At 47.9% G+C, this 26,849-nt stretch overlaps 1 protein-coding gene and 1 long non-coding RNA gene across 6 annotated transcripts in view; both read left to right on the forward strand.

Moving 5' to 3' along the window:
- Window positions 1–500: 500 nt before the first annotated feature.
- On the forward strand, window positions 501–10,370 carry LOC309358822. 2 transcript variants are annotated; one of them, XR_014163641.1, is made up of 3 exons: window positions 501–515; window positions 7,602–7,707; window positions 10,022–10,370. It is a non-coding gene; the product is annotated as an uncharacterized lncRNA (long non-coding RNA). The 2 variants fall into 2 exon arrangements; XR_014163642.1 differs by lacking the exon at window positions 501–515 and adding an exon at window positions 6,494–6,607.
- Window positions 10,371–25,946: 15,576 nt separating this feature from the next.
- Window positions 25,947–26,849, forward strand: part of CADM3 (cell adhesion molecule 3) — a 99,869-nt gene continuing 98,966 nt past the window's right edge. For 3 of the 4 annotated variants that reach the window (XM_081891748.1, XM_081891749.1, XM_081891750.1), the window contains exon 1: window positions 25,947–26,383. In XM_081891748.1, the coding sequence (XP_081747874.1) occupies window positions 26,302–26,383 (82 nt within the window). In that variant the 5' untranslated portion in view covers window positions 25,947–26,301. The remainder of the gene's footprint in view (window positions 26,384–26,849) is intronic. The other variant, XM_081891751.1, reaches the window with a different exon arrangement.

Consider the following 26,849-nt stretch of genomic DNA (forward strand, 5'->3'; position numbering starts at 1 on the left):
CTAATTGTTTTTCACCTTCTCTTCCTCTTGCAGCTTTCCCATTTATTTTTAGTTTCGTTTCTCATTACAGGTCTGTGGGGCAGGAGTTTTGTACACCACTTAGTTTGGGTGGATTTTTTTTTTTTAAAAAAAAATGTGCTTCATTATATATCATTTTAATCTCACTCCTTGGCTAGGAAAAAGCTCCCATAGTGATATACAAAGATTGGAAATAGGGGGTTGTAGCCAACTAAGTTCTACTCAGAGTAAATCCATTGAAATTAACGGACCTGGAGTAATCATCTAACATGGGATACAACCCAATTTATTTTCTGCCCTCAGGCTTTCAAATGGAAACAAAGTCATGGCATTAGAAGAAACGTGGGTTGGGAGGGAGGAGGAAAAAGCAAGAGAAGAAGAGGAGGAGGAGGAGGAGGAGTTTGGATTTGATATCCCACTTTATCACTACCCTAAGGAGTCTCAAAGCGGCTAACAATCTCCTTTCCCTTCCTCCCCAACAAGAAACACCCAGTGAGGTGAGAGACTTCAGAGAAGTGTGACTAGCCCAAGGTCGCCCAGCAGCTGCATGTGGAGGAGCAGGGAATCGAACCTGGTTCACCAGATTACGAGTCCACTGCTCTTAACCACTACACCACACTGGCTTCTCAGTGAGTAAACCCAGGCACCATTTCTGTGTTGCAAAATTCTGTGTTGCAAAATTCAGCAGAACAACAAACAAACCTATGGTCACGTAAGGCATACTCAATAAACACACAAGACTGTAAAATGTGTGAGATCATGATATTGTATCTATTTGCATTACTTAGAGCTTTAGGTACTGATGAAGCCCAGGATGGCGAAACAAGGCCAATATTCCGGAAATCCTTGTCTAGATTCTGTGTAAGGATTTTGTGGAACTGTAACAACCTTTCATGTGGATATTTTGGACTTTACGAACAGACAGATGGAATAGACACCATTACACGGATGGACCTTATGCACGAACTGACTAAAGAATGATCCTATCCACTGGGTCTTCTGCTTTGTTTGTTTGTTGAACTTTATGAATTACTTCCATTGAAATTTATAATTTGATACCTTATTTATCTAAGAATACAGCTGGTTATGTCTTGTGTGTTTATTGAGCAAAATTCAGCAGGGCAAGGAGCAGGCTCTAAGCAAAGTGGAATAGCGGCTGTTTTCCCCCCTCAAGGATGGCAGCCTTTGGTCAGAGGAAAGTCTCCGAAATGCGAGTGATGAGAGGACTCGCTTAAGCTTGATTCAGAATCCTCTTGGTATTTCTGGCCTTTCTTGGAGAAGCCTTAGGGAAAGCCGAGAGGCCTCTCCTGCCTCGCAGTGTTGGCAGCTGTGGGGTGAGGGCGCCATGGCATGCTAAAGCTGGGCACTGGGTTTGGCTGAGCCCCAAGCCCACCAGGCCCATTTGCAGGGATTTCAGGCATTGGGGGATGGCCACAAATCTCTCTGAGTTGAGATGGAAGTCCCAGAGTGACCCAGGGCCATCAAGGGGCAGGGCATCAGGCAGGAAAACCCACAAAAAATGCTGGCACCTACCTGACCACCACCTGCATCTTCTCAGAAGGTGGGAACCCACCATCGCCTGGCCCTCCTTCCTGCCCAACGCCCAAACCCTGCCCAATCCTGGCAGGGCAGGCTCTTACTTTCAACCAAGTTCTCCACAGAGAAGCAAAACCAAGAGAGAGAAAAGTTCCTGCATTGCTAGATGACCCTTGGAGCTCCTTCCAACTCTATGATTCTTCTCTCCAACAGCCTATGGAAAGGCCAATGCATTTTGGAGAAATTCCTTCATCAGGGGCATTTTAAAGAGAAACAGGTACGGTATATGGAATTTAGAAAAATAATATTTCAAACAATTTTTGGAGGGGTGACACCCAAGAGGGTTAGTTTCCTGTATGGAGGTGAATAGGGTAATGTAACCATGCCTGTATATATGCGTTTTCAAGAGGTTTGTTTCATTTTTCATAGACTTTAAGAGCCTGTTAGTACTTCTGCATGTGTTGTTATGTTACAGTTAAATTGTTTCAAAGATTATTTTAAAAAATTCTGTATATAAAGCTCTTTTCAAGATACCCCTGATGAAGGAATTTCTCTGAAATGCGTTGGGATTTTAATAAATAGCTTGCGGCACTTCTATCCCCCTTGGTTTTGCTGGTTGGTGCCGTGCCTTCCCTGCTGTTGGTTTCTCCACAGAGAAGCCACCTGTGAAGGAAAACCCTGCAGGATTGAACCCCCTGCTGTTGCTTGGGGGGTGCGGAAACGAAACACAGCATCTCTTTCCCCTGCCCCCCTCCTAACCTTAAGTTTAATCAGGTGTTTTCTTTACCCTAAATCCCTGCCCCAAACTAATTCCGGACTGGATCTTGTGGGACACTATTGCAGTCAAGCCAACAAGTTATGCTTTGCCAGATGGGCACATGAAGGGGCTGAGGCTCACAGAGCTTTCCTGTAAAATTTGCTAGAGAGAACTCTGTGAGATCACTTCCTCTGTCTGCTCTGGCAGGGAACTGTAACACTACATACAGTACAGTCATACCTCATGTTGCATTTGCTTCAGGTTGAGGGTTTTCTGGTTGCGTCCTGCGGCCACCTGGAAGTTCTGGAAAGGGTTACTTCCGGGTTTTGCCGCTCATGCATGCGCAGATGCTCAAAATGACGTCACACGCATGTGCAGAAGCTGCAAATCGCAACCCGTGCATGTGCAGACCATGACACCTCCTTGGTGAAGCCCCACCACTGCAGAGATCCCTCCTATGTCCTCTCTTCCTGTTTTTGGGCTGTTAGCTTTCTACCGATAACCAGCTGTTTTATTCCAATAGCCCTAGTTGGGCGAAAGGAACGGAGAGGAATTTCGTCTGCTTTGCATTTTAAAGCCAACAAGCAATATAGCCAACAATAATCTGCAGTTCCTGGAATTTGCAACAAACAATCGGATTGTGCAACTCTCTGACTTTTTGCTATGCAGTTTTGGTTCAAAAATCTCTTGCGGGGAGACGCATACCAAAACTGTGTGTTCTAGGGAATGCACAGAAAAGGTGTATTTTAGGAGAAGAGAAAACAGGAACCAGGCTTTCCAGTTATCCAGTAATTTTCAACAGGCTGGATATGAAACAAAATATCCCCAATGGTTTGGGGGTGGGGATGCGAGGAACGGGGGAGAGGAAAATGCTGGCTCCATGTTGTATTAAACAGAGGGAACAGCTGCTCAGTGGAAAAGATGGGATGTGACTTCCGGGGTCCACTCAGTGGAGGCTGGTCTGAAAGGGCGAATGGGGCACTGCCCCATGAACCTCAGTTTGCCCTCAGTCAGCTCCCACTTGCCTGTCTTCTAAATGACACACAGTCCAAGGAGTGGCCCTGCCTGCCAGCTTCCTCCTTCTTACTCAGTTGTTGCCCATTTAAAACTTAGCAGAGAGGAGGAAGTAGACACAACCAGAATTAGGTGGCTCTGCCTATTGCTGATTCTGGCTCTAGTGCCATCTACTGTTGGGCTCCCTGCCTTCCCGCCCATCAGTCCTAATGGGTACCAGCCACCACCGCCTAGAAACTTAAATTATCACCACGAGACTGGCAACGTTCAATAGCAATGCTGTGTGTCTGTTGGGAGCAATGGATAACTGTGGGAGGGAAATGGAATGGAGTATTCTGGGAAAGGAACACTGTACCCTGAAACTGCCAGGCTACAACAGGGAGAGGGAGAGGGATATGGTGCTGCAGGGCCTCACGGTCAGCTCAACTCAGAGACCAGCGACTTTGGGCTCCTCTTCTCCTGAAGAACTCCATGCAAGACTCCATGACTAAGAAGAAGCAGCCTTATTTGAGAGAGCGAGCAGAAGATAAAGTGTACCGAAACACAGTAAAATGTGATTTAAATGGTTTCCCACTTTGAAAACTAAGCTAGCATATAAATATTCTAAGTAAATAAATACGGTCTTCTTGTAAACGCTTCATAATGCGTTTTTTTGGGTTAAGAAGGTGGCAAACCCAGAAGTGTTTACTTCTGGGTTTTGCTGTGTGCGCACACGCAGAAGCTCTATCGCGCTTTGCACATGCACAGAAGTGCCACTCTGGTTACTGACTTTTCAGGGTGTGAACAGCACCCCAGAACGGATTGTGTCCACAACCAGAGGTACCACTGTACGAGGGAGTGCCTGGGTTTGTTTCCTCCCTCCTCCCTCCTCCCTCTTTCCTTTTGTGTCATGTCTTTTAGATTATAAACCAACAGTCAGGGGTCATCATGGAAAAGTGTGTGTGTGTGCGCGCGCACACCTGTATATATGTGTGATAGACACACACACATAATACACATTTATACATACACCAGTGTGGTATAGTAGTTTGAATGTCAGACTAGGGCCTGGGCGACCAGAATTCAAATCCCTGCACAGCCATGAAGCTCATTGGGTAGCCTTGGGCCAGTCATTGCCTCTCTCAGCCTAAACTACCCTCATGATGTCGTCGGGATGAAATGCAGAAAACCATGTGCTCCACCTTGAGCTCCTATGAGGAAAAAGTGGGGTAGACATGCAGTAGATGAAATAAATGCACACACTTTAAATCAAGTATCAGATATTATTCATTGTGAAAGGGAGGCGACTGGACTCGACGCCCCACAATCTCTCCACTTCCTGCTGGCTTCTGGTGTTTTTCAGGCCATGACTGCTGCAATATGGCTCGCCTAGAGCAGCTTCTTGAAGCCATCGCCGTGCCAGAAGGTGGAGGGTGGGGGGAGGCCAGAAGACCCGCGGAACAAGATTTCCTGCGGGAGCCTTGCCGTTTGACTCTGCTCCCGTCTTGTGGTTCCTCCGGAGCACAATTCCAGACAAGCGTGGCGTGAAGCGAGCCTGGGGGTTCTTTGATACGCTGCTCCGGGGGAAGCCTCCGGAGAGACGCCTTCAAAGCCGGCAGCTTAGCTCCCTTCGGATGGTTTTGCCTTTCATCCGGAAGATGGCAGGAAGAGAGAGAGAGAGAGTGAGTTGTGGGGGGAACTTAAGTGGAAACGGGGAAGGCTGATGGCTGTCTGTTCTCCTTGGGCAGGGGAGAGAGGCTTTGGGGAAGAGAAAGGAGGCCTTTGCGGATATGGCACTTGCAACACAGGGCCCTGTATGCACCATATGTTTAAAGCGGTGTCATACCACTCAGCACAATAGTCACGGTTCATAAACTTCAGCATGTCCGGGGGGGGGGGACAGGATTCCGCCCCCCCCATGCGAGATCACACAAGATCATGCCACCCAAAATGGCTACCATGCTCTCGCATGGAGAAGCAGGATGTCCCAGTTTTACCAGGACAGTTGCAGAGTATGATGTTTCCCTCAGAGAATCATGGGAATGGTAGTTTTTTAAAGGTGTTAGTTGCAGAGGGGTTTAACAATACCTCAGTTTTCGAGCATCTCGGAAGCTGAACATTTCGTAAACTCAGAAGTAAAATGCTTCTGGTTTTGACCATGCCTTGGAAGTCGAATGGCTTCCGCTGCGTTGTTTCCCCCCCAATTTTATCCATTGAAACTGCAGACGGCCCTTTGCACCTCAGTTTTTGAGAGTCTCAGAAGCTGAACGTTTCAGTTTTTGAACACTCAAAACCCGGAAGTAAATGTTTCTGTTTTTGAACATACCTCGGAAGTCGAACGGCTTCCGCCGTGTTTCCCCCCAATTTTATCCATTGAAACTGCAGACCGCCCTTTGCGCCTCAGTTTTCGAACGTTTCGGAAGCCAAACGGTCTTCCGGAATGGATTACGTTTGAAAACCGAGGTACCACTGTAATTCCCTCTTCCCAGGGAATTACACTTCCCAAGATTGTTTGGGGAAAGCCGTGGCTGCTCAAAGCAGTGCAATACTACTTCAAGTGTGTTGTGTTGTTGAGGCAGACAGAACCTGTCCACTCAAATTCTACAGAAATTATTTCTCCAGGGTCACCAATGCATCATTCACAGGCACCAGTGTACCTGTTCCCTCAAAAATCCACAATGCATGGGAGACCATTTGCACTTTCTGCTCAGTTCCTGTTTGCACCAGCTTGACATTGCCTAGACTGAACACACACCCCTGGATCATGCCCACATTTCAATTGTTGCCAGGCTGGGCACCCTCCTTCCTTGGTTCTGAGCAAAGGAGAAGTTCAAAGAGCCTCTCTGTGAGCAAACATGCCAGTGGCTGATTGAGGCGCCTTTCTCTCCCCATTGATGGGGAAGAGCCTATCCACACCATTTTGTGGCCATGTCTCTCCCTCACTGCAGTTTTCAATATGGCAGTTATTATGCCGTGCCCACCCCCAATCACCACTTTGTGTTTTGCCACACCCAGAGCAGCCATTTTGTGGTATGCCACACACCCCGTGGCGGCCATTTTGCAAAGCCCATGGCACTTTCTCAAGATTACAAGTGTGCCCACTGGCTCAAATAGTTAATCGACTCCTGCTTTGTACTGTTCTTGTCACCCCAAGGAAGCTGGCTTATCCTGAGTCAGACCATTGGCCCTTCTCGCCCCAGTGGAATCCATACAAATTCATCCATGTAGTCCATCCACACACAGCCATAAAACAGGATCCTGCTTTTTCAGCCGGCACATGAAGACAGCACATGGAGAAGGAAGGTGATGAGTAGTGCGACCAGTGAGTGGCTACAGTGGCATAGCGTGGGGGCACAGGGGCGGTTTCCCTGGGCACAAAATTGTTCAGGGTGCAAAATTTCACCACCCGTTGCTGCCTCAGTACAGCTGTTTGCTGGGCTCCGTTGAAAAGAGCTTCTCCATGTGAACCAGGAAGTGACTTCTCCAGACAACAGAACCACTCTTCTTTTCTTATCTCTGTGGCTGGAATCTCCTGGGTACCGTTAGGAAGCTGCATGCATACTCCTTCTGTTTCCCTCTTTCCATGTGGCCCCGGGTGCTGGCAAGCCACGCTACACCACTGAGTGGCTGCTACCCATTGGGGCTGGTAGGACTGAAGACAGGGAGCTCACCAGTAGGTGGAGTGAGAGCAGAGCCAAGCCATGCAAGTTGTGTCCCCATCCTCCTCCTAATCCTTGCTGAGTTCTACAAGGGGCGACACTGAGACTAAGGATGAGGAAACTGGCAGGCAGGGACACCCTCTGGGTTGAATACAACATCAAGCCAGCTTTTCTCTTCCCCGCCTACTCCAGCCCTGCCTGCCACCCACTTCTGGGCACTATAGATAAGCCTTGGTGCAGGAAAGGTTTCCTTGCCCACAGTCTCCCTCGTCGCTTTTCCTCTGCCAAGAGTGGAACAGCCAGTGTATGGGACCACGTCCCTGCCCAGCTTGGCAGCCCTGCATCCATAATTCTCTGCATCCCCAATTAAGTGGCCAAGCCCTGCTGTAAAAGCAAGAGATGGGGAATTATTGATCAGACATGGCTGAGGCCGTGCCAAGTCCTCCCACTGCAGATCTGCTGCCTCCTTTGCAGCAGCTTCTCGAATCCCGGGGGAGGCTTCCCATGCAGTCCATAAAGAGTCACAACTCTACAGAGACAGCAGAAACCTCGGGCCTGACCGGGGGAGGCGGGAGAGAATGTGGCCCTTGGAACCTCTCTGGCTGGCCCCCAAGACTCTCTTATCCCCTCCTCCACAGGCCACACCTACTGCTGAGCCTCTTTGCATCCTCTTTGAATGCTTTTGCCTGACCTTGAACTCTGATTGTGACTCTTCTGTGTCCAGATATGTGATAGAGAGGTGGGGTGAGTATGTGTGGGAACTAGCTGATTGTGGCATCCTTTGCTCTTGCTTCTGGCCCTCCCCTACCACTGGCATGTGGCCCCCAGCAGGTTTCCCATAAGGGAAAATGTCACCCCTGGGCTACAAGAGGTTCCCCACCCCTTGCTTTGTAGCCACTGAACTCCTTCTTTGTCACAAGGAAGACTGACTGCCTAGATGGCACCTTTGCGGGTGAGCAGCACTTTTGCTGCAGCAGCAAGATTGGCTCCCCCCCCCCCTTTTCCTGCAGTGCCTTACTGCTAGGGCTGGGATTAACCTCCTCTGCTAGGACTCACCTCTTTCCTGTGAGAAGTTCTTCAATCTTGAATGGATCCCTGGACCACTTCATCCTCACCCATCCCCTTTATGCTATAGTGGGATGCTACAGAAATGCTATAGTGGGATGCAGAAATGCTCAGAACACCGACTCTGGTAGCTCATGATGCTCGCTTTAAATATAAAAGTTGACAATTAATGCCCCTGACTTCTTCTCCAGCTCAGACCCAGGGTTCTCTCCTCCACTTTCCTACAGCAAAGCATCCTACATGATCACTCGGACTGGAAAGAGGATTCGATTTCTGCAGTGGCCCCGATGCCTCTGTCTCCTCAGGGAAAGGCCAACCTCCCTTTGGCCTGAACTAGGGACATTACCATCCTTGGCCTCTGAAGCCACTGCTATGGCCCTTTAAGGGTCGAGGCCTCATTCATAGAGTATCATAGAATTGTGGAGATGGAAAGGACCTGAGGATCATCTAGTCCAGGCATAGGCAGACTCGGCCCTCCAGATGTTTTGGGACTACAACTCCCACCATCCCTAGCTAACAGGACCAGTGGTCAGGGATGATGATGGGAGTTGTAGTCCCAGAACATCTGGAGGGCCAAGTCTGCCTATGCCCGATCTAGTCCAACCCCTTGCAATGCAGCAATATGCAGCTGTCCCGTATGGGGATTGAATATGCAACCCTGGCGTTATCAGCACCACGCTCTAACCAACTGAGCTATCCATTATAGGAGTGGGGAACCCTGACCATTGGCTATACTGGCTGGGGCTGATGGGACTTGGAGTCCAATAACATCTGAAGCTGCACAGGTTAAAGGAAGTCGAAACCCCATTTAAGGCTCAGGCAGAATTTGCTCACAATGCTCAAGGCTTGCAGCCTCCACTGGGAGCTCTCCATGGTGCTAACTCATTTCCCACCTCCCTCCTACTCCTCTAACTTTGCGTGTAGGACCTGCATAGACTACAAAGCGTGTGATGCACTGTGACTCTTAGTGAACTTGAAGAAGAAGGGGGTGGGGAGGGAGAGAGAGAGGGGGGGGAAGAGCAAGCGTGGTGCTGCAATAGGTATTGTAGCAAAGGCACATTGAGACAACTAAGTCTCCCACAAATTTCAGCTCCAAATTCACCTTCAGAACAAAGGTAAAGGAACCCTGACCATTAGGTCCAGTCGTGACCGACTCTGGGGTTGCGCGCTCATCTTGCTCTATAGGCTGAGGGAGCCGCGTTTGTCCGCAGACAGCTTCCGGGTCATGTGGCCAGCATGACTAAGCCGCTTCTGGCGAACCAGAGCAGCGCACGGAAATGCCGTTTACCTTCCCGCTGGAGCGGTCCCTATTTATCTACTTGCACTCTGACGTGCTTTCGAACTGCTAGGTGGGCAGGAAAAGGGTGCACGTAACAAAACATTGCATTGTGCACTCATTCCAAATAGAAGTGATGCTGTTCAGGATTCCAGTCAGCCACACCTTCTTTCAGGATGTTCTAAGCTGTGAGGGGCTGAAGCAGGTGTTGTTTTTAGGGGTTGCCAGATGCCCATATCAGATGCCCATGGGAAGCTCACAAGCAGAACCTGAGTGCCAGAACACTCTACTCACTTCTGATTCCCAGCAGTTGGGATTCAGGGGCCTCCTGCCTCTGATAGTAGCGGGAGAACATAGTAGCTCTTTTGGCTATAGTCACTGATAGCCTTAACTTCCATGAATTTGTCTAATCTGTAGTTTAAAGCCATCTAAGTTGGTGTCCATCACCATCAGAATCTGTGTCTGGCTGCCCCATGTGGTGAATCACAGAACTGCAAATGGCAGCCTTCTTAGTGCAAAGAACCATCCAGATTGACTCCACCTGCCAAGGCTGATTATTAGATGCTACTAGTCAGGGCTTCTTTCGCCAACTGAGCCTTCCTTAAGCAGCATGTTCTTCCTGAGCTCTGGTCTGCTCCTGCATCTTTATGCGCTCTCTCTCAGTCCTGCTGGTTTGCTGGCTTGATCCTTGCCTCTGCCTCTGGGTTTCTCTTTCAGTTCTGCCTGGCACCTCAGCCATGATCCCTGGGTTCACCCCACGCCCAGCTCTGATACATGTCTTGCTGGTATTAAAGAATGCATGTGCACCCGAAGAAAAAGAACTCTTAGTGTTCAAAAGTGTGCGTGTGTAAATGAAAGAAAAAACTCGCCAGCAAAATCAAGTTGGATGCAACTCATAGCATCACATCCAAACACCTTTCCAATGGCTTTGGCCTTGCATACCTGAAGGAGCATCTCCACCCCCATCGTTCAGCCCAGACACTGAGGTCCAGCTCTGAGGGCCATCTGGTTGTTCCCTCACTGCGAGAAATGAAGTTACAGGGAACCAGGCAAAGGCCTTTCTCGGTAGTGGCACCTGCCCTGTGGAATGTCATTCCATCAGACGTCAAGGAAATAAACAATGATCTGACTTTTAGAAGACATCTGAAAGCAACCCTGTTTTGTTGTTTAGTCATTTAGTCGTGTCCAACTCTTCGTGACCCCATGGACCAGAGCATGCCAGACACTCCTGTCTTCCACTGCCTCCCACAGTTTGGTCAAACTCATGTTGGTAGCTTCGAGAACACTGTCCAACCATCTTATCCTCTGTCACCCCCTTCTCCTTGTGCCCTCCATCTTTCCCAACATCAGGGTCTTTTCCAGGGAGTCTTCTCTTCTCTTGAGGTGGGCAAAGTATTGGAGCCTCAGCTTCAGGATCTGTCCTTCCAGTGAGCACTCAGGGCTGATTTCCTTAAGAATGGAGAGGTTTGATCTTCTTGCAGTCCATGGGACTCTCAAGAGTCTCCTCCAGCACCATAATTCAAAAGCATCAATTCTTAGGAGATCAGCCTTCTTTATGGTCTAGCTCTCACTTCCATACATCACTACTGGGAAAACCATAGCTTTAACTTTATGGACCTTTGTCGGCAAGGTGATGTCTCTGCTGTTTAAGAGGCTGTCTAGGTTTGTTATTGCTTTTCTCTGAAGAAGCAGGCATCTTTTAATTTCGTGACTACTGTCACCATCTGCAGTGATCATGGAACCCAAGAAAGTAAAATCTCTCACTGCCTCCATTTCTTCCCTTTTCTATTTGCCAGGAGGTGATGGGACCAGTGGCCATGATCTTAGTTTTTTTGATGTTGAGCTTCAGACCATATTTGAACCCTCCTCTTTCACCCTCATTAAAAGGTTCTTTAATTTGTCCTCACTTTCTGCCATCAAGGTTGTGTCATCTGCATATCTGAGGTTGTTGATATTTCTTCCGGCAATCTTAATTCTGGTTTGGGATTCATCCAGTCCAGCCTTTCGCATGATGAATTCTGCATATAAGTTAAATAAGCAGGGAGACAGTATACAGCCTAGTTGTACTCCTTTCCCAATTTTGAACCAATCAGTTATTCCATATCTAGTTCTAACTGTAGCTTCTTGTCCCACATAGAGATTTCTCAGGAGACAGATGAGGTGATCAGGCACTCCCATTTCTTTAAGAACTTGCCATAGTTTGCTATTTAGGGAAGCTTTTAATGTTTGATGTCTTCTTACTGTGTTTTATTTGTTGGAAGCCAATAAAGTCAGATGGGTGGGATAATAATAATAATAATAATAATAATAATAATAATAATAATAATAATAAAAAATAACACACCCCTATTTTCATCAGAGAAATGTTAGACGGTAGGTCCCAGTCAGATGAGTGAATCATGATAATAATTACAGTGTTTCATCCATGAATTTTAGCATTTTTTATATATCCTCCAAATGTGAAGATGTGTCTATGACCATTCCTCCGCTCCATATATGCTTCAGGTTTGTTTGCTCGTTTTGCCTGAGGATGGCCACCTCAGAGGGTAGCTTGAAGAAGTCTCAATCTGAGCTTATAAGAGTCAGATTGTTAGCTGGGTGTTGTGTGTAAAGCCTAAGGGGGTTGACGAGTGCCAGATAGCTACTGCTTGAAGGGGCACAGAATACTTAACTACATGGAGCTCCTTGGCAGAGGATCTGCCTTGCATGGACAAGGTCCTGGGTCCAATCCTTGGTGTCCCCAGGAAAAGCACTAGTCTGAAACCTTGGAGAACCACTGCCAGTCAGAATGGACCATACAAACTAGATGGGCCAGTACTCTGGGGCAGTGTAAGGCAGCTTCCTGCATTCCTATTTAAACCATCCCTAGATTTAGAGTGTTCAGGGACTGGCATCTTACATTATTTCTGAAGGAAAGGCTGCCATTCAGCAGCAGAGCACATCATTTCCATGCGGAAGGTCCCTGGTTCAATACCTGGTACCTCCAGGTAGGGCTGGAAAAGGACCCTGATCCGAAACCTTTGGAGAGCCTCTGTCAGTCAGTGTAGTCAATACTGAGCAAGATGGACCCAATAAGTCTAAGACAGCTTCCTATGCTCTTATACATGTCTTTGTAACATAGCGGGGAGGAGGGAGGGAGATGCAAGGAACCAACACCCCACGGCAAACTGTGCATGCTCCAAATCCCAGAATTAATTTTAGAATTTCTCAGTTAAACTGGAATTCAGGAGGGAACAGAATGCATATCAGAGCAAGCCAGAGGAACAATGAAGAAACAGGGGAGAGGGAACGTCTCTTGTCCTGATTTCTGGTTTGTTTCATTCCTAAACTTTATCTTCTCCTACCCTATCTTCCGAGAACTATTTTTTCACCTTGTTTGTTTGTTTACAGAGTAAGCTCTCCACACTTTTGCCAGGCTGGTAAGTGGGTGTGGATTAACCAGTGGTGTCCTTCTACCCAGCTCTCCCGACTCAGCTACTTGCCAATGGAGTCACTAGTTTGGTGTCAACCTGTCCTTTCTGACCACCAAACATGTGGCTGAGTGGACCAACAGAAAGACGCCAAAGGGAAATTCTAAGAGTGGCAGTGATGGTGGGGGAGCAAGGTTGAATTGGTACTCTTTGTACAGTAGGCTAGTTTCTACCCTGACTCACACACCCCTCTCCAGCCTCCATCCAGGCAACCAAAACACATGGCCAAGAGTTCAAGAACAAATTCCAGCTCAGGGAGCTGTTTAAAGTGAGGTCAGTGAGGAGGGCCACAGTCTGCCCCTGGGCTTGAGGTTCACAGCCCCTGATGCCGAGAGTCCACTTTGCAGCACTTCAAGCAGAAGAGAGAGCTTGAGGTCTTATCGTGGAGAGGACAGAAGGCTTGGTAATGGGCATGCCAGCTTGGAACAAGGTCCCATCGCTCAAAAGGCATGCTTGGGGCTTTGACACTGTGTGCATCTGACTCCTGTCATAGATGCCTGCCCAGGGAATGATTATCACCAACAGCCATTCGGGCTGGGATGGAGGGAAAATTAAAAACAGTTTCAATCAAAGCCACCTGCAGAGCTCTGTCTTCCTCTCTCTCTCTCCCCTCCCCACTGGGCTTCCCTAACTGGGCTTCCTGCCAGCACTCCCTCCCTCCCTCTCTCCCTCCCCCTGCAAATTCCCTGGCACCAGTTTCCAAGCAACAATATTTGAGATACGGCTATGAACACATGATGATTATTTTATTATATGTTTCTCCCGTCGCGTCACTGAGAGATCCCCGACGTGAAATCTGCCAAGTTAAGCACTCTGGAAATACATGCTGGGGTGGAAAGAGAGAATAATAGGTCCAGGAGCAGGGCGGGGGGGTTCCTCTCCCTGCCAGCCAGGAATGGGGGTGGGCTTGGTGCCCTCCTGCCTGAAGACTCTCCTTGGCATGTCTTGCATCCACAAGGGAGAGGAAGCATTGAAGAATGTAGCTTAGCAGATCTCTGCCTAGGGATTGTCTGAGGAACAGCAATCTCTGAGATCCTCACACCAGAAGACGGCAATGTCCCTGAGGTTGTCCCTCCACGTTTCTCAAAGGAGGACACTATTCACCGCTTCCTCCCACTTCACTCGCCTTGGAGCTTCCAGAAAAATGGGAAATCTAAAGATGACTCAGCAAAGCAGAACCTGCCCCTTTTAATTCCAGCTACCTGACAGACTTGGGATGCTCATCTGCTTCCCCACTCAATCAAACACAGAGCAACAACCTTCTTCCTTGGGAGCTGTCTGTGGTCCTGAACTTCGCCAGCCTGCACACCACAATAACTGTCCATGGTCCTGCACATCATTACCTGCTCCTGGCTGCTGGTGAACTCATATCCTGGATCAACCTCCTCCAGGCGTCTCCACTGCCCATCATCACAGCATGTTTTGGCGAGAGAGGAATCCGAGAGGAGCTGCGGTTTTGTCTTGTGACAGCCTCACAATACTTTCCTCAATGCAGATTTTAGCATGGGGGTCGGAGGTGACATCTTTGCATTGTGATCCAGTAAAAGGGCCTTGCAAACACCTGCAAACCAACCCCTTGCAGGAGCTCCAGGGGTAGAACCACAGAGCTGCATGCTACCTCTCAGGATACAGATTGGAGCATGTATCATACAGTAAAGGATTCCTAGGCTCCAGAGGGGCTCCAGATGCCCAGGCTGGAATTGCCTTGCCCTGATCCAGGAGAACTATAAAGGGTTGCTGCCTATGGTCCAGTTGTGATGCCTGCATACAAGGTTCCTTCAATACTTAAGGAACAGAAGACTGAGGTAGGTTTAGGGCAGGGGTGGAGAAACCTCAGGCTCAGCAGCCAAATGTGACCCCCCCCCCCAGGACTCTGTAGCTGGTCCTTGGCCACACCTCCTACCAGAGCACAGGCCTAACTAGCCCCACTCCTTGCCTCCTCAAGTGCTTTCGATTTGCTGGAATACAGCCTTGAATGTCAATGATGACTCTTGCTGGCTTGTCTAGACAAAAAATTGTCAGGGTTCTGCTAGCGTGCATCGAAACTAGGCTACTGTATGATAATATTATTATTATTATTAATAATAATAATAATAATAATTTGTTGTTGCTATTTTTTATTATTATTATTATTATTATTATTATTATTATTATTATTATTATTAATATATACCCCACCCATCTGGCTGGGTTTCCCCAGCCACTCTGGGAGGCTTCCAACAGAATATTAAAATACAATAGTCTATTAAACATTAAAAGCTTCCCTAAACAGGGATGCCTTCAGATATCTTCTAAAAGTCTGGTACAGTGGTACCTCGCAAGACGAATGCCTCGTAAGACGAAACACTCGCAAGATGAAAGAGTTTTCGTTTTTTGAGTTGCTTCGCAAGACAAATTTCCCTATGGGCTTGCTTCACAAGACGAAAACGTCTTGCAAGTTTGTTTCCTTTTTTGAGCTTTTTGGAGGTTTTTGAAGACTTTGGTGATTTTTGAAGCTTTTCCCAAACTTCTTTTGCAGCCATTTGGTAAATTAAACTTTTTAAACTTTTTGGGGGGGTTTTGGATTTTGGGTTGGAATCCGTGCTTCGCAAGACGAAAAACTCGCAAGACGAAAAAACTCGCAGAATGAATTAATTTTGTCTTGCGAGGTACCACTGTAGTTGTTTTTCTCTTTGACATCTGGTGGGAGGGCATTCCACAAGGTGGGTGCCACTACCGAGAAGGCCCTCTGCCTGGTTCCCTGTAACTTGGCTTCTCGCAGCGAGGGAACCGCCAGAAGGCCCTTGGCATTGGACCTACAAAGGTCACATTTATATCTGTTGCTCCATCTCCTTTTGCCTGTGGCCCTGCACATCACAGGCATGCGGCCCTTGCTTGCCCAGATGAGAATGTGTCCCTCAGTCTGAGTTGGATATCTTTGAGAGACAGTAGGCTAGCTAAAGTTGTTCAGCTGATGACATACCACCAGCAGAGAAACCCACAAACATTGGCTTGTGGGATCAGAAGCCTTTGGATTTTTGTCGGGTGGGGTGGGTTGGGTTGACATCACTGGACCCCCATTGCATTAGGAGCTTTCAGTCTTGCCATGATGTATGGCCTGTGAGCTGTGCTGGCTAATCCAGCAACTTTCAAAATGACAACTCCCGAGGAATGTTATTTATTGTGCTCTCCTAGCGGAGGAACTGTGCACATATTTACCAGGACAGCCAAGCAGAAGCAGCAAACACTCTCTTTGACTGTGCCAAGCGGACTGCTTCTGTTTGCCTCCCCCTCTCCTCTGGAAAGACTAAGCCTCAGCCTCCCTCTCCACTGCGGCTGCTTCAAAGGAGGATGGAGAGACAGGCACTTCCTAAACGCACCTGGCTGATCCAGCAGCCAGCTGCTCTTCTCCTAACAAGTCTTCACCTTGGTAAGTACACGGATAGCTCCACGACATTGTGCGTAAGAACAGCTCTGCTAGCTCAGGCCAATGGCCTTTCTAGTTTTCTCTGTGGCCAACCAGATCCCTCTCGGAAGCCCACAAGCAGGGCCAGAGTGCAACAGCAACTATCCCCTCCTGCAGTTTCAGAATCATGCTCCCTTTGGCAGTGGGGGTAGAGCATAACCATTGTGGCTAGCAGCCTTTGATAGCCTTATCTTTCCTGACTTTGTAAGAGAGATGCACACAAGGAAAAAAGAGTGGGGAGGGAGGAGGAAACATGAAAGCTCAGGCCTTCCCTTAAAGTCACAGTTCTTATAACAACCAGATGGTGGAATGGCTGCCACTATGTGACCGTCGAGGGAGGCCAAAAGTAGCTGGTGTCTCAGCAGAGCGAAAGGAGAGGTCCTGATTCCCTCCTCTCCATCTGCTTTGCAGCTTGGTTTAAAAACCACACACACACACAACAGCTTTTTTATTGAAAAGAAAAGCATTTTCATATAACCTTTACAGGAAAGAAAAATGTTCTAAAATATAACAACTGAAACATGGTAGGGGAAACCCAGAGTCAGTATATCATTATAATAGGGCTTAAGTTACTTACCCTGCAAATATATCTGATCAGAATGACATATGTCTCTTAGGAAAACATTTAACCAATGGCTCATTATTTACAATCGAGATGAATAGATAGCAATACTCCAAGATGCTTCTTCTACGCCACTGTCGCTAAATGCAGTTTCCAATAACGTAATCCAACCAATTTTTCCTCTTTTTTAAAGAGAAACTTAAAATCTGCCAACGGATTTAATTGGGTGCACTAAAGGAACGGCCTGCATTCAAATTAAATTTTCAGAAATGTAAAATCTGCCAGCAGATTTAATCAAGCACATTAAAAAAAAACTCGGTTCAAATACGTCTAATCAATGAGTCAATGAGCAGCACAATCCTCAGCCATGTTGACTCAGGAGGAAGCCCCTTTGCTTTTGTTTGGGCTCAGCTGAAGGTCTTTGGGTATGTGATTGCACACTTCACAGGGCTGCCACAATATGCTTTGTTCCCTGAGGTAATGGGAAAGATGGTGCCCTTTCTCATTCCACTGCGAGAGAGCCAGTGTGTTGTGGTTAGAGGGCTGGGCTAAGGCCAGGGAGGCCAGAGTTCAAATCCCCACTCAGCCGTGAAGGTCAGGGGTGACCTTGGGCCAGACACTCACTCACGGCTTAACCTACCTCACAGGGTTGTTGTGAGAATAAAATGATGAGCAGGGAGAACCATATATTTTGCATTGAGCTCCTTGAAGGAAACATGGGATAGAAACAAAACAATACTCATCATCAACTTGCTCTGCTTCAAATGATGTATACATTTCATATACCCATCTCAAAACTGGTAGGTATCCAGAAAAGGTGCAGAAAATGATAACGTTTTTAAAAAAACTTTCACTGACCGTTCAGATCAAACTCCAATAGAATATAGCCATAAACCAAAAGACGACTCTGCATTCACCATTTCGGCATAAGATTACCTCAATTGGGACTTATGACTGGTGAACAAACACTACATAATATTGTCCACCCAGAGTAGAAGCATATGCAACATGAGAGTGGGAGGGAAGTAGAATTGAATGTCCATACATGATCAATACCAAATAAAATCAGACTTAGTGCTGACCTGCCAGCCGTGGTTCTGTGTCTTGATATACGTCAAGAATGGCAATCACATGGCTGCATGGTCCATAGGTTCAGATCCTCCAAGTGCCCCTGTTTTCCAGGGACACGCCCAGATTTGCAGAAGTAAATGATTTGATCCCGGAATGTCCTGCTTTTCCTGAGGATTTTCCTATTTTCATCTGAGAAATGTTGGAGGGTATGGAGTTATGTGACCCCTGAACCAAGGAGATAAGTGAATATACAACCTTTAGAAGACATCTCAAGGCAGCCCTGTGCAGGGAGTTTTTAAATGTTCAATTATTTTTTATATATGTTGGAAGCCGCCCCAAGTGGCTGGGACAACCCAGTCAGATGGGCGGGGTATAAAGAATGAAATGATGGTGATGGAATAGGACGCCCCATTTTCACCAAATAATAATAATAATAATTTTTTTATTTATACCCCGCCCTCCCCAGCCAAGGCCGGGCTCAGAGCGGTTGTCAGCACCCGGAGCAAGGCAAGTAATTTGCACCCCCTAGCCCGTGGATTTGCGCCCCTTAACCTGTGGAAACCAGAGACATGTTGGTGGGTATGTAGGTTTAGGCTTGCCTCTTGGTACTCTTAATGAGTGGGTTAGCTTTCCAGAGCTGGTGGTGTGCAGGGTAACAAACGTGATATGGATTAGAGCATCTTCATTCTAAGGAAAGGCTGAATGTAGGGGGAAGAAATGTATTCATAGTTTTCAATCCATAAAGCATTTCAAGTAGTTAGCTTCTTAACCAGTGGACATGTCCCTTCCCAAGTGCCATCATTTCTCTGCTCCAGATTATACCTAGCACTGCAATTTTTGGTATCTGTGGAACAGCACATAAATTGAAGTCAAAATCCGAAGCGAGGGAAATGGAAAACAACAAGGACAAAGGTTTGCTTCTGGGTAAATGGATGCAGATTCTCCAGCCACCTTCTGTGGCTTTGCCCTTCCCCTTTATCACAACGCTGGTCAGGCCCAGTGGCATAGCGTGGGGGGTGCAGGGGGGGCCGGCCGCACTGGGTGCAACATCTGGGGGTTAGGGTTAGGGGGCACAAATCCACGGGTTAGGGGGTCAAATTACTTGCCTTGCCCCGGGTGCTGACAACCCACGCTACGCCACTGGTCAGGCCAATGGCCCATCTAATCCAGCATCCTGTTCTCGCAGTGGCCAACCAGATGCCTGTGGAGAACCTGCAAGCAGGATTCGGGCAAAAGAGTCCTCTCTCCTCCTGTGGCTTCCAGGAACTGGTATTCAGAAGCATGGCTGCCTCAAACTATGGAATGCAGTGCATAGCTAGCGTGGCTAGTAAAACTGTTTGGAGTGAGATGGCTAAGGAGCCCCCTGGCCACCCATGGGAAAACCTAGAAAAGGCAAAACTGCCCCATTGTTGGGATCCACCAGGCAAATGACCTATCTTGCCCAGCGTCCTAAGAAAAATCAGTGCTAAGATGGTCAATGAGATATCAGCCACCACAGAAGCCCACAAGTCAGGTCTGAAGTTCATAGGCTTGCCATGTGTTGGTGCTGACCTTCAACGGCCTTGGCCCAGTATACCTGAAGGAGCGTCTCCACCCCCATTGTTCAACACTAAGGTCCAGCTCCAAGGGCCTTCTGGTGGTTCCCTCCCTGTGAGAAGTGAGGTTACAGGGAACCAGGCCCTTCTTGGTGGTGTTGCCTGTCCTGTGGAACACCCACCCAGCAGATGTCAAGGCAATAAACAACGATTTTACTTTTAAAAGACAACTGAAGGCGGCCCTGTTTAGGGAAGTTTTTAATGTCTGTTGCTGTGTTGTTTTTAATATTCAGTTGGAAGCTGCCCAGAGTGGCCTGGAAACCCAGCCAGATGAGCGGGGTATAAATAATAAATTATTATTATTATTATTGTATAGAAATAGGGTAGAATGGCATTTAAATCAAAACGTCAGCCTTGGTAGTGGGGCAGTGTCCTATACTCCACTGGAGGGCAGCAGTAGGGGGTGCTGGCCAGACCAGCTCTTCAGATATTTGAAGACAGCAGTTACATCACATCTTCTTCAAGCTAAACACACCAAACTCCCTCCAAACTTCCTCGAGGGCTTACTTTCCAGGCCCTTGATCATCTTGGTCACCCTCCTCTGTACATGTCTCAGCTTGTTCTCAAACTGCAGTGCCCAGTTTACACACATGCGCACATAGGCATGTATTAGGAGAAGTTTGCTCAAAATGCCGATGAATTTTCATGAGGATTTTTTATTATTAAAAAAAAGCACCTGCTAATTGCTGTGGAAAGGTGAGAAACTGAAGTTAAGATTGGGAGAAACGAGAAGCCAAAAGAAAGGAACCTCAAGAGATTCATACACTTCTATCCTCAGCTCACTTCCTCTCCTGCCCTTTGGAGCTTTGCAGTCAGCCCAACTGCATTTCTTCCTGTGATTGTATCTCTTGTAACTTCCATTTAACCTGATTCTATAGCCTATTTCCCCCCAAGGTCTGGCCTTTGGAAGGGGATATTGCGTGCAGACCTGAATCCACTCCACGGGGAATAGTTCTCCCATCAATCACCTGGCTGGACTTGCAGTCCCTGGTTAAAGCAAGTCTGATGTCGGCAGACAGCGTTCTTGGACAGTTGTTAAGATCCCGTTGTGCGGATGCTGCTAGCCAAGGCTCTCTTTTCTGCCTCTCCAATGACTAATAGTTGGACACGCATAAAACATGACATTTTTAGTCTCAGGGTTGTGAGTTCGAGCCCCATGTTGGGCAAAAAGATTCGTACGTTGGACTAGATGACCCTTGTGGTCCTTTCCAACTTTATGGTTCTATGATTCAGGGCCCCACCATTCCCAGAGTGGCTTAACATTTCATTTCCCTTTCCAGGGAACTCGGGGAATTGTAGCTCTGCGAGAGGAGCCAGGATCTCCTGACCACTCTCAGCACCCTTAACAAACTACAGCTCCCAGGATTCTTTGGGGGTGTGGTGCTGCTTTGAATGTATAGTACAGATGGAGACTGAGCAGAGTTAGCCTTGGATGCAGCCCTCAGCCAGCATTCTGTGCTCACGGAGCATGCTCAGTCCTCATTGGGCTCTTTTTGCTTTGTAGAGATCCATACTCAAAGAACTGAGGTTGCTATTATTATAAATGATGTGTGTAGGGAAGTGGCGTGGGTAAGTTATCTTGGATTAACCAGGCCTGGCAAAACATATTTCAAATTCCAAAATATTGTCAAGCCTTCCCCCAAGACAGCCCCCTCCCCACCCGATTGCTAGAATCCTATATGCAAAATATTGGATGAGGATTGCTGAGATGAATTGATATATGTGGGTTCCTGCTTCCAAGGCAAAAAAATTACTGATTTCATCAGGTCCAGACACAATAGGAAAAACATTAGAGCCGTCAACTGCTCTTAAAGAATGTTGAGTTGATAAATCATCAGCTCCTTAGTTGGGGAATGGAAGTAATTAATTGATTGAATTTAAATGAACGTGTTGGCTGCCACAACTTCAATAGGCACGTGATATATAGGTTTATAGACACCTGGCAGGAGCAGGACCCTCTATATTTTGTTGGACTACAACTTCCATCATCCTTGACGATTGGTGATGCTGATGGGAGCTGACACTTGGAGGGCCAGTTGTAAGGAGAGGGGTCAGAGGAAAATGACATGCCCAGAGAAGAGAGCAACAATTCACATAGAGGGAATACATATGCAAAATATACACAGTGACCCATTGCAATGGCAGCGACAGGTAATAACGAAACAATCAGCCTGACAAGGTTAAGTTTAGCATCTGTAGTGGGAAAGGAAACCTGTGTCTCCCTTCTTAAAAATAACATTTTTATTGAAAGTTTTTTTTAACATATATATGAATTTGAATTTTAGTGTTTAATAAGAAAATAATAAAAAGCTATATATCAAAACGGAGAAATTATATATATATATCCTTACAAAACACAATTATATGAGAAAGAGAAAAAAGAATAGAGAAAGAATAACTAAAACAACCCTTTATCAAATTTATATCGTGCATATCATATCATTTATCCACACAGGTAATAACCAAACAATCAGCCTGACAATGTTGAGTTTAGCATCTGTAGTGCAAAAGGAAACCCACGTCTCTCTTAAGGCCCAAATCAATACCGTTGAATTTCTTGATGAACTCTCATCCAGCAGTTTCATACTGGAGCCTGCCTGCGAAATTCTTTTATTTTGCAGATGTCCTACCTCTTAAAGGAATTGTTGCCTTTGGCACTTTCTAGCATTTAATTTCCCTCCGGCTCCACTGCGTACATCAACAGCCCCGCTCTACCCACAAATGTGCCGACACTGGGTCCGACAGTCAAGAAGGTGGTTTCTGCATGTGCTGTAGAGGGAAGTGAGGGGCAGATGGGGCTTGTCAACTTGGGAAGGAATCCCATCTAGGAGAAGGAAAGCTCTGATCCTAAACTGCTGCCTTGTGGGAGAAGAGAAGACCCTTCACAAATCTGGAGTCCCTAAGGTGGTTGGATGGTGCCTTGTACACCTCTTTCCAGCAACTCCTGCAGCCCAGCTGGTGCCAAACGTCTTGCTCTGCTTTTCTGTGGACCACATCATTGAGGTCAAGAGGAGGGTCTTGTCGTCTAGGCATCCCAGGCCCCCACCCCATACACACTGCCCAGGCTTGCACCCTGCGGAGTACACTTCGGTGATGCTAATGTTATGATTTGACCTCACCCCTTGAGGCACACTCCATTGTCTCTCAAGACAGATGGATATCCACAGTGTTCACACAACACGCACACACCCCTTTGTGTTCTCCATCCAGGGAAGCAAGAGGCACTGTCTGAGTTCAAGGGCACCCACAGCCAGGTGGGAATGAAGCAGAGCCAATGAAGGGGCATGGCATGGGGGGGGCGAGTTTCAAGGACCTCTGGGCCTGAGATTCCCCATCTTTGTTCCAGAGGATGCAAAACGTGTTGGCCAAGCTGTCAGTCAGAGGACTGGGAGATAAAGAAGCTGTTCTGTTGCCACAGCTGCCCCCACCCCAATAAACTGCTCAGAGAATTTCTCCACTCCCTGAGGGAATTCCATGCAACGGGTCCCTTCTCTTTACTCCTGAGCAAACTTCCAGGCAGTTTTCTCTGCTCCATAGTGGCGATATCTGTGTTTGCTTTCTCCCTGTCGTCTGGGGTTTGCCTGGAGGAGAGCATCCCTGCATCTTTTGAAGACTGATATGCACTGGTGTGTGTGTGTTTCTGCATGCTGGAAGATCTCCTGCTATTTATTGTTGTTTGTTATATCCTCACTCACCACCTCCTCCCACAGCTCCAGATGCTCTAGGGCTGAATCGCAGAGGTTTGTTGCAGTAATATCATCTTCAGCAACCGCTGGGTGTGCTACTCTCCCCCCATCCTGCCTCCCCCCTGCTGCTTTTAGAGTAGTGGTGTGGATTTGCAGGTGTAGAGACCAGCAAGGAAGATCTAGAGGGGGAAATCCTCTTTCCTGTGACCTTGTAGGAAAAGGAAAAGGGGAAACAGTAGGTTTTTTTGGGGGGGTAGGGAACAGCTGTTTATAAAAGGCTTCCACTTGTGATGCAGAACAGCGCTTAGCTATATTAGGGAGGTGTGAATCCCGCCCTCCAAATTTTGTGAGTCTTACACATTTCTTTTTTTGTTGCCTCCCTTAAATTTCCCCAGTGATATTCTCAGGGAGAGAAATTCAGTTGATGGGGGACATGATGAGGTTTGTAACAAGATGGAGAACCCAGATAGGCAACAAATTTGTTTTCTTACACTCCAGGTAAGAATAACCCAGTGAAATTGATGGGCAGTAGGTCTAAGACAGGAAGCTGGTGTCTAATGAGCTTACGGAACTGCCTGCCACCGTATGTGGTGATGACTACTCTTAGATGGTTTTTCATTATTTAAAAAAGGGTTGTTTTTTTAAAAATAAAAACTCCCAGTGCATAAGTTTAATTGTCAATAACAGAAGTGGCTCACTGACTGGGAGGGAGCTACTATGCCAGCTTCTCTGGGTCACTGTTGCTTGGCGCGAGGGATGTGGGCAGGCAGAAAGTGGGAGCATCCAGAAAGCATGGGCATAGCCAGGATTTTTGTCAGGGTGGGTCAGGACATTTTTTTTGTGGGGGGGGGGCAGAACTGACGTGATTGCTCACTTAAGAAATTCTATTGTTTTACTTGATCTAGGGTGGGGGCAGCTGCCCCCCGCCTCTTCTTAGCAACACCCATGCCAGGAAGCTCTTTTGCTCAAATGTGCATGAACTATGCAGAAAGAACATTACGACTCAGTAGTGAGAGGAAAGCACTTTGCAAATGCTCAGAATACTCCCTTCATCCATCCAGGGGTTAGCCCTGGCAAAGATGGTGGTGAATAATACCCGTTATGCATTCTGAGCTGGTTGTTGTTAGTATTCATCCTTGTTTATCTTTTGGCCTGACTCTTTAGGACCGGGTTGGGGGGGCATTGTCCTCTTAATGGATGCCTGAACTGAACCACATCTATCTTCTTCCACAAGCCCTGTATAGGGAAGTTTTTAATATTGGATGTTTTACTGTGTTTGATGTTTTAATTTGCTGGAAGCTGCCCTGAGTGGCTGGTCAGGTGGGTGGCAAATAAATAAATAAATAGTCAAAGTAGTAGTAGTAGAATTATTATACAGCTCAGTGGAAGCCCCCAAACTCTTAAGGTCTGCATATAGTAGAGGCACCTCCTTCCTGATTTTTGCATAGCACTGCCCTGGTTGCTATTTCTCAAGTGTAGAAGGATGGAATAGGAAGACACTTAGAAAAACTGCAAGCTGCCTTATACTGAGCCAAACCACTGGTCCAATTGAGTTCAACAGTGTCTACATTGATGAGCAGCAGCTGTTCAGCTTCAGACTGATGTCTTTCCCCTCCAGCCCTACTACCTCTGATGCACTGTATGCCATGTACCCACACAGTGGGAGCTTACTTTCCAGCAAACACACTCAGGGTCAGGCTGTCGGTGTTCAAGGGCTGAATCCAGGCCTCTCAACCCAGTTCAGACTGAGCCTCCGTGAGTCCAGCTGCAGCTAATCTGGCAACAAGCCCTACTTGACTCTTCGTTTTGACACCTGGGACAAATAACCTCCTTGCCCTAAGGCAAGCCCGGCCCTGCTCCTGAAGGCAACCTTTTCTGCACCCGGGAATGGGGGACCTGTGGGCAGTCAGATCCTGCTAAACTCCAACTCCCAGCAGCCCCAGCCAGCATGGGCAATGGTCAGGGATGATGGGAATTGTAGTCCAACACACACCACCCTTCCTCAGCTTGGCTTCAAATTAGTGGGTTCAATCTGGCCACACGTCGCACCTTCCAGCCTGAAGAGGGCCGGATCCAGGGTGCCAACCTGAATAAAATATTGGGGTGGGGGAGATAAACCCCACCCAGCATAATCGATTACATGGCACGGTGCACGCACTCACATTATCAACTTTGGGGGGCCGGGCCCCTTACATATTTTATTGGGGGGCGAAGACCCCTCGGCCCCTAGGAATTGGCTCCTATGGTCAGATCTAAGTGGCTTTGTTTGTCCTTTGCCATCAAGGTGGCCAGCCGCCCAGCGGTCAGGACAAGAGCTCCCCTCGGGCTCCCCCCCATCCTTTTTGGACGACGGGGAGGGCTGCTTTTCCAATATCCAGCCCTGGGGGGGATCAGCAGCAGCCCCGATATCAGCAACAGCATTCCACTCCCTCGGGGGAACGGAGCCATCTGGACTGCACCAACTCTCCTCTAAAAGGGGGGAGGGGGAGCGGGGAGGACAACAAGAGAGAATGTGGGTACCCAGCTAGACCTGCCTGCAGGGAGGAAGCTCTGAAACTGGGAGGGGTGGAACCGGTGCAAAACATTGCAAGCTCCTGACCCCTCTCTCCAGTTCCATTCCAAGCCCACCCCCAAACCCTCCTAAATTTGTACTGGTATAGGGGGTGGGGTAAGGGAGGGGAGGCTGGCGTCTCCCCTCCCCTCTCCTCTTTCCTACCTCTCCTCTCCCTCCCTCTCGTCTTTCCTCGTCCTCCCCCCTCCTCCGAGGCCGAATGGTCTCGCCCTGGTGCTCTATTTAATCCCTGCTACTGCCGCATCCCTTCTCTCCCTCTTTAGTCAATACAGCAGCATCTATTTTGCCTGGCCCCTCGCTCGCTCGCTCGCCCGCCCGCCTCTCTCCGCGCCTGGGGTTTGTGCCACTGCGGTTTGGATCCAGAGAGAGAGCGAGACAGAGGGATCCACCGGGGAGAATTAAGGAGGCAGCGCGCCAGCGTTGATTTCCCCCCTTTTTCCCCCAGTGGGGAGGGGGAAGGACTTTAAGTTTGCTAGAAACCCAGGAAGAGGACGATTTCCCCTCCTCTCCCCCTTCGCCTTCCTGCCTTCCTCTTCCCTCTTCCTCCCCCTCCCTCCCCCCGAAGGCAACCACCGGGACCCCCCACCCTCCCCAAGATGCTCTCTCCGGCTTGCAACGTCTTAATCCTCCTGGGGTCTTTCCTGATCGCCGCCAGCCAAGGGAACCTGTCTCACGATCGTGAGTTTCTGCCTAGCAAGAGGCATCCCTTTCATTTTTTAAAAAAGGGGGGGAGAGCAGATTGAGGATGTGGTGGTGGGCGATAAGGCATCGATGTGTATTATTGTGTTGGATATATATATATATTTAAGGCGCGGGGAGAGAAACAAAGGAAGGTCCGGGATGGCAAGGGTTAAACAGCCAAGAGGGTCTTTGGGGATCGCGTTCCGTGGCTCGGGGCTGCGGTGGGAACCTATAGATGCGCATCATATGTGCGGGATATTTTTATTTATTTATCGCGAAAGCGCCGCACCGTCCGTTGTGGCTTGTGGGGCTGCGGGATGTTTATTTTTTTTGTCACGGTGGGTTTCCGCGTTTAAGACAATCGAGGCTGCTGGTTTTCGCTATCCCACAAAAGACGGTCCCTCGTCCTTTTCTGGGAGCGTGCGATAAAATGTGCCAGTCTCCCGACTCGTGTGCCAAAATG

The sequence above is a fragment of the Podarcis melisellensis genome (genome assembly GCF_964234715.1).
Source record: "Podarcis melisellensis genome assembly, chromosome: 16".
NCBI lineage: Eukaryota > Metazoa > Chordata > Lepidosauria > Squamata > Lacertidae > Podarcis > Podarcis melisellensis.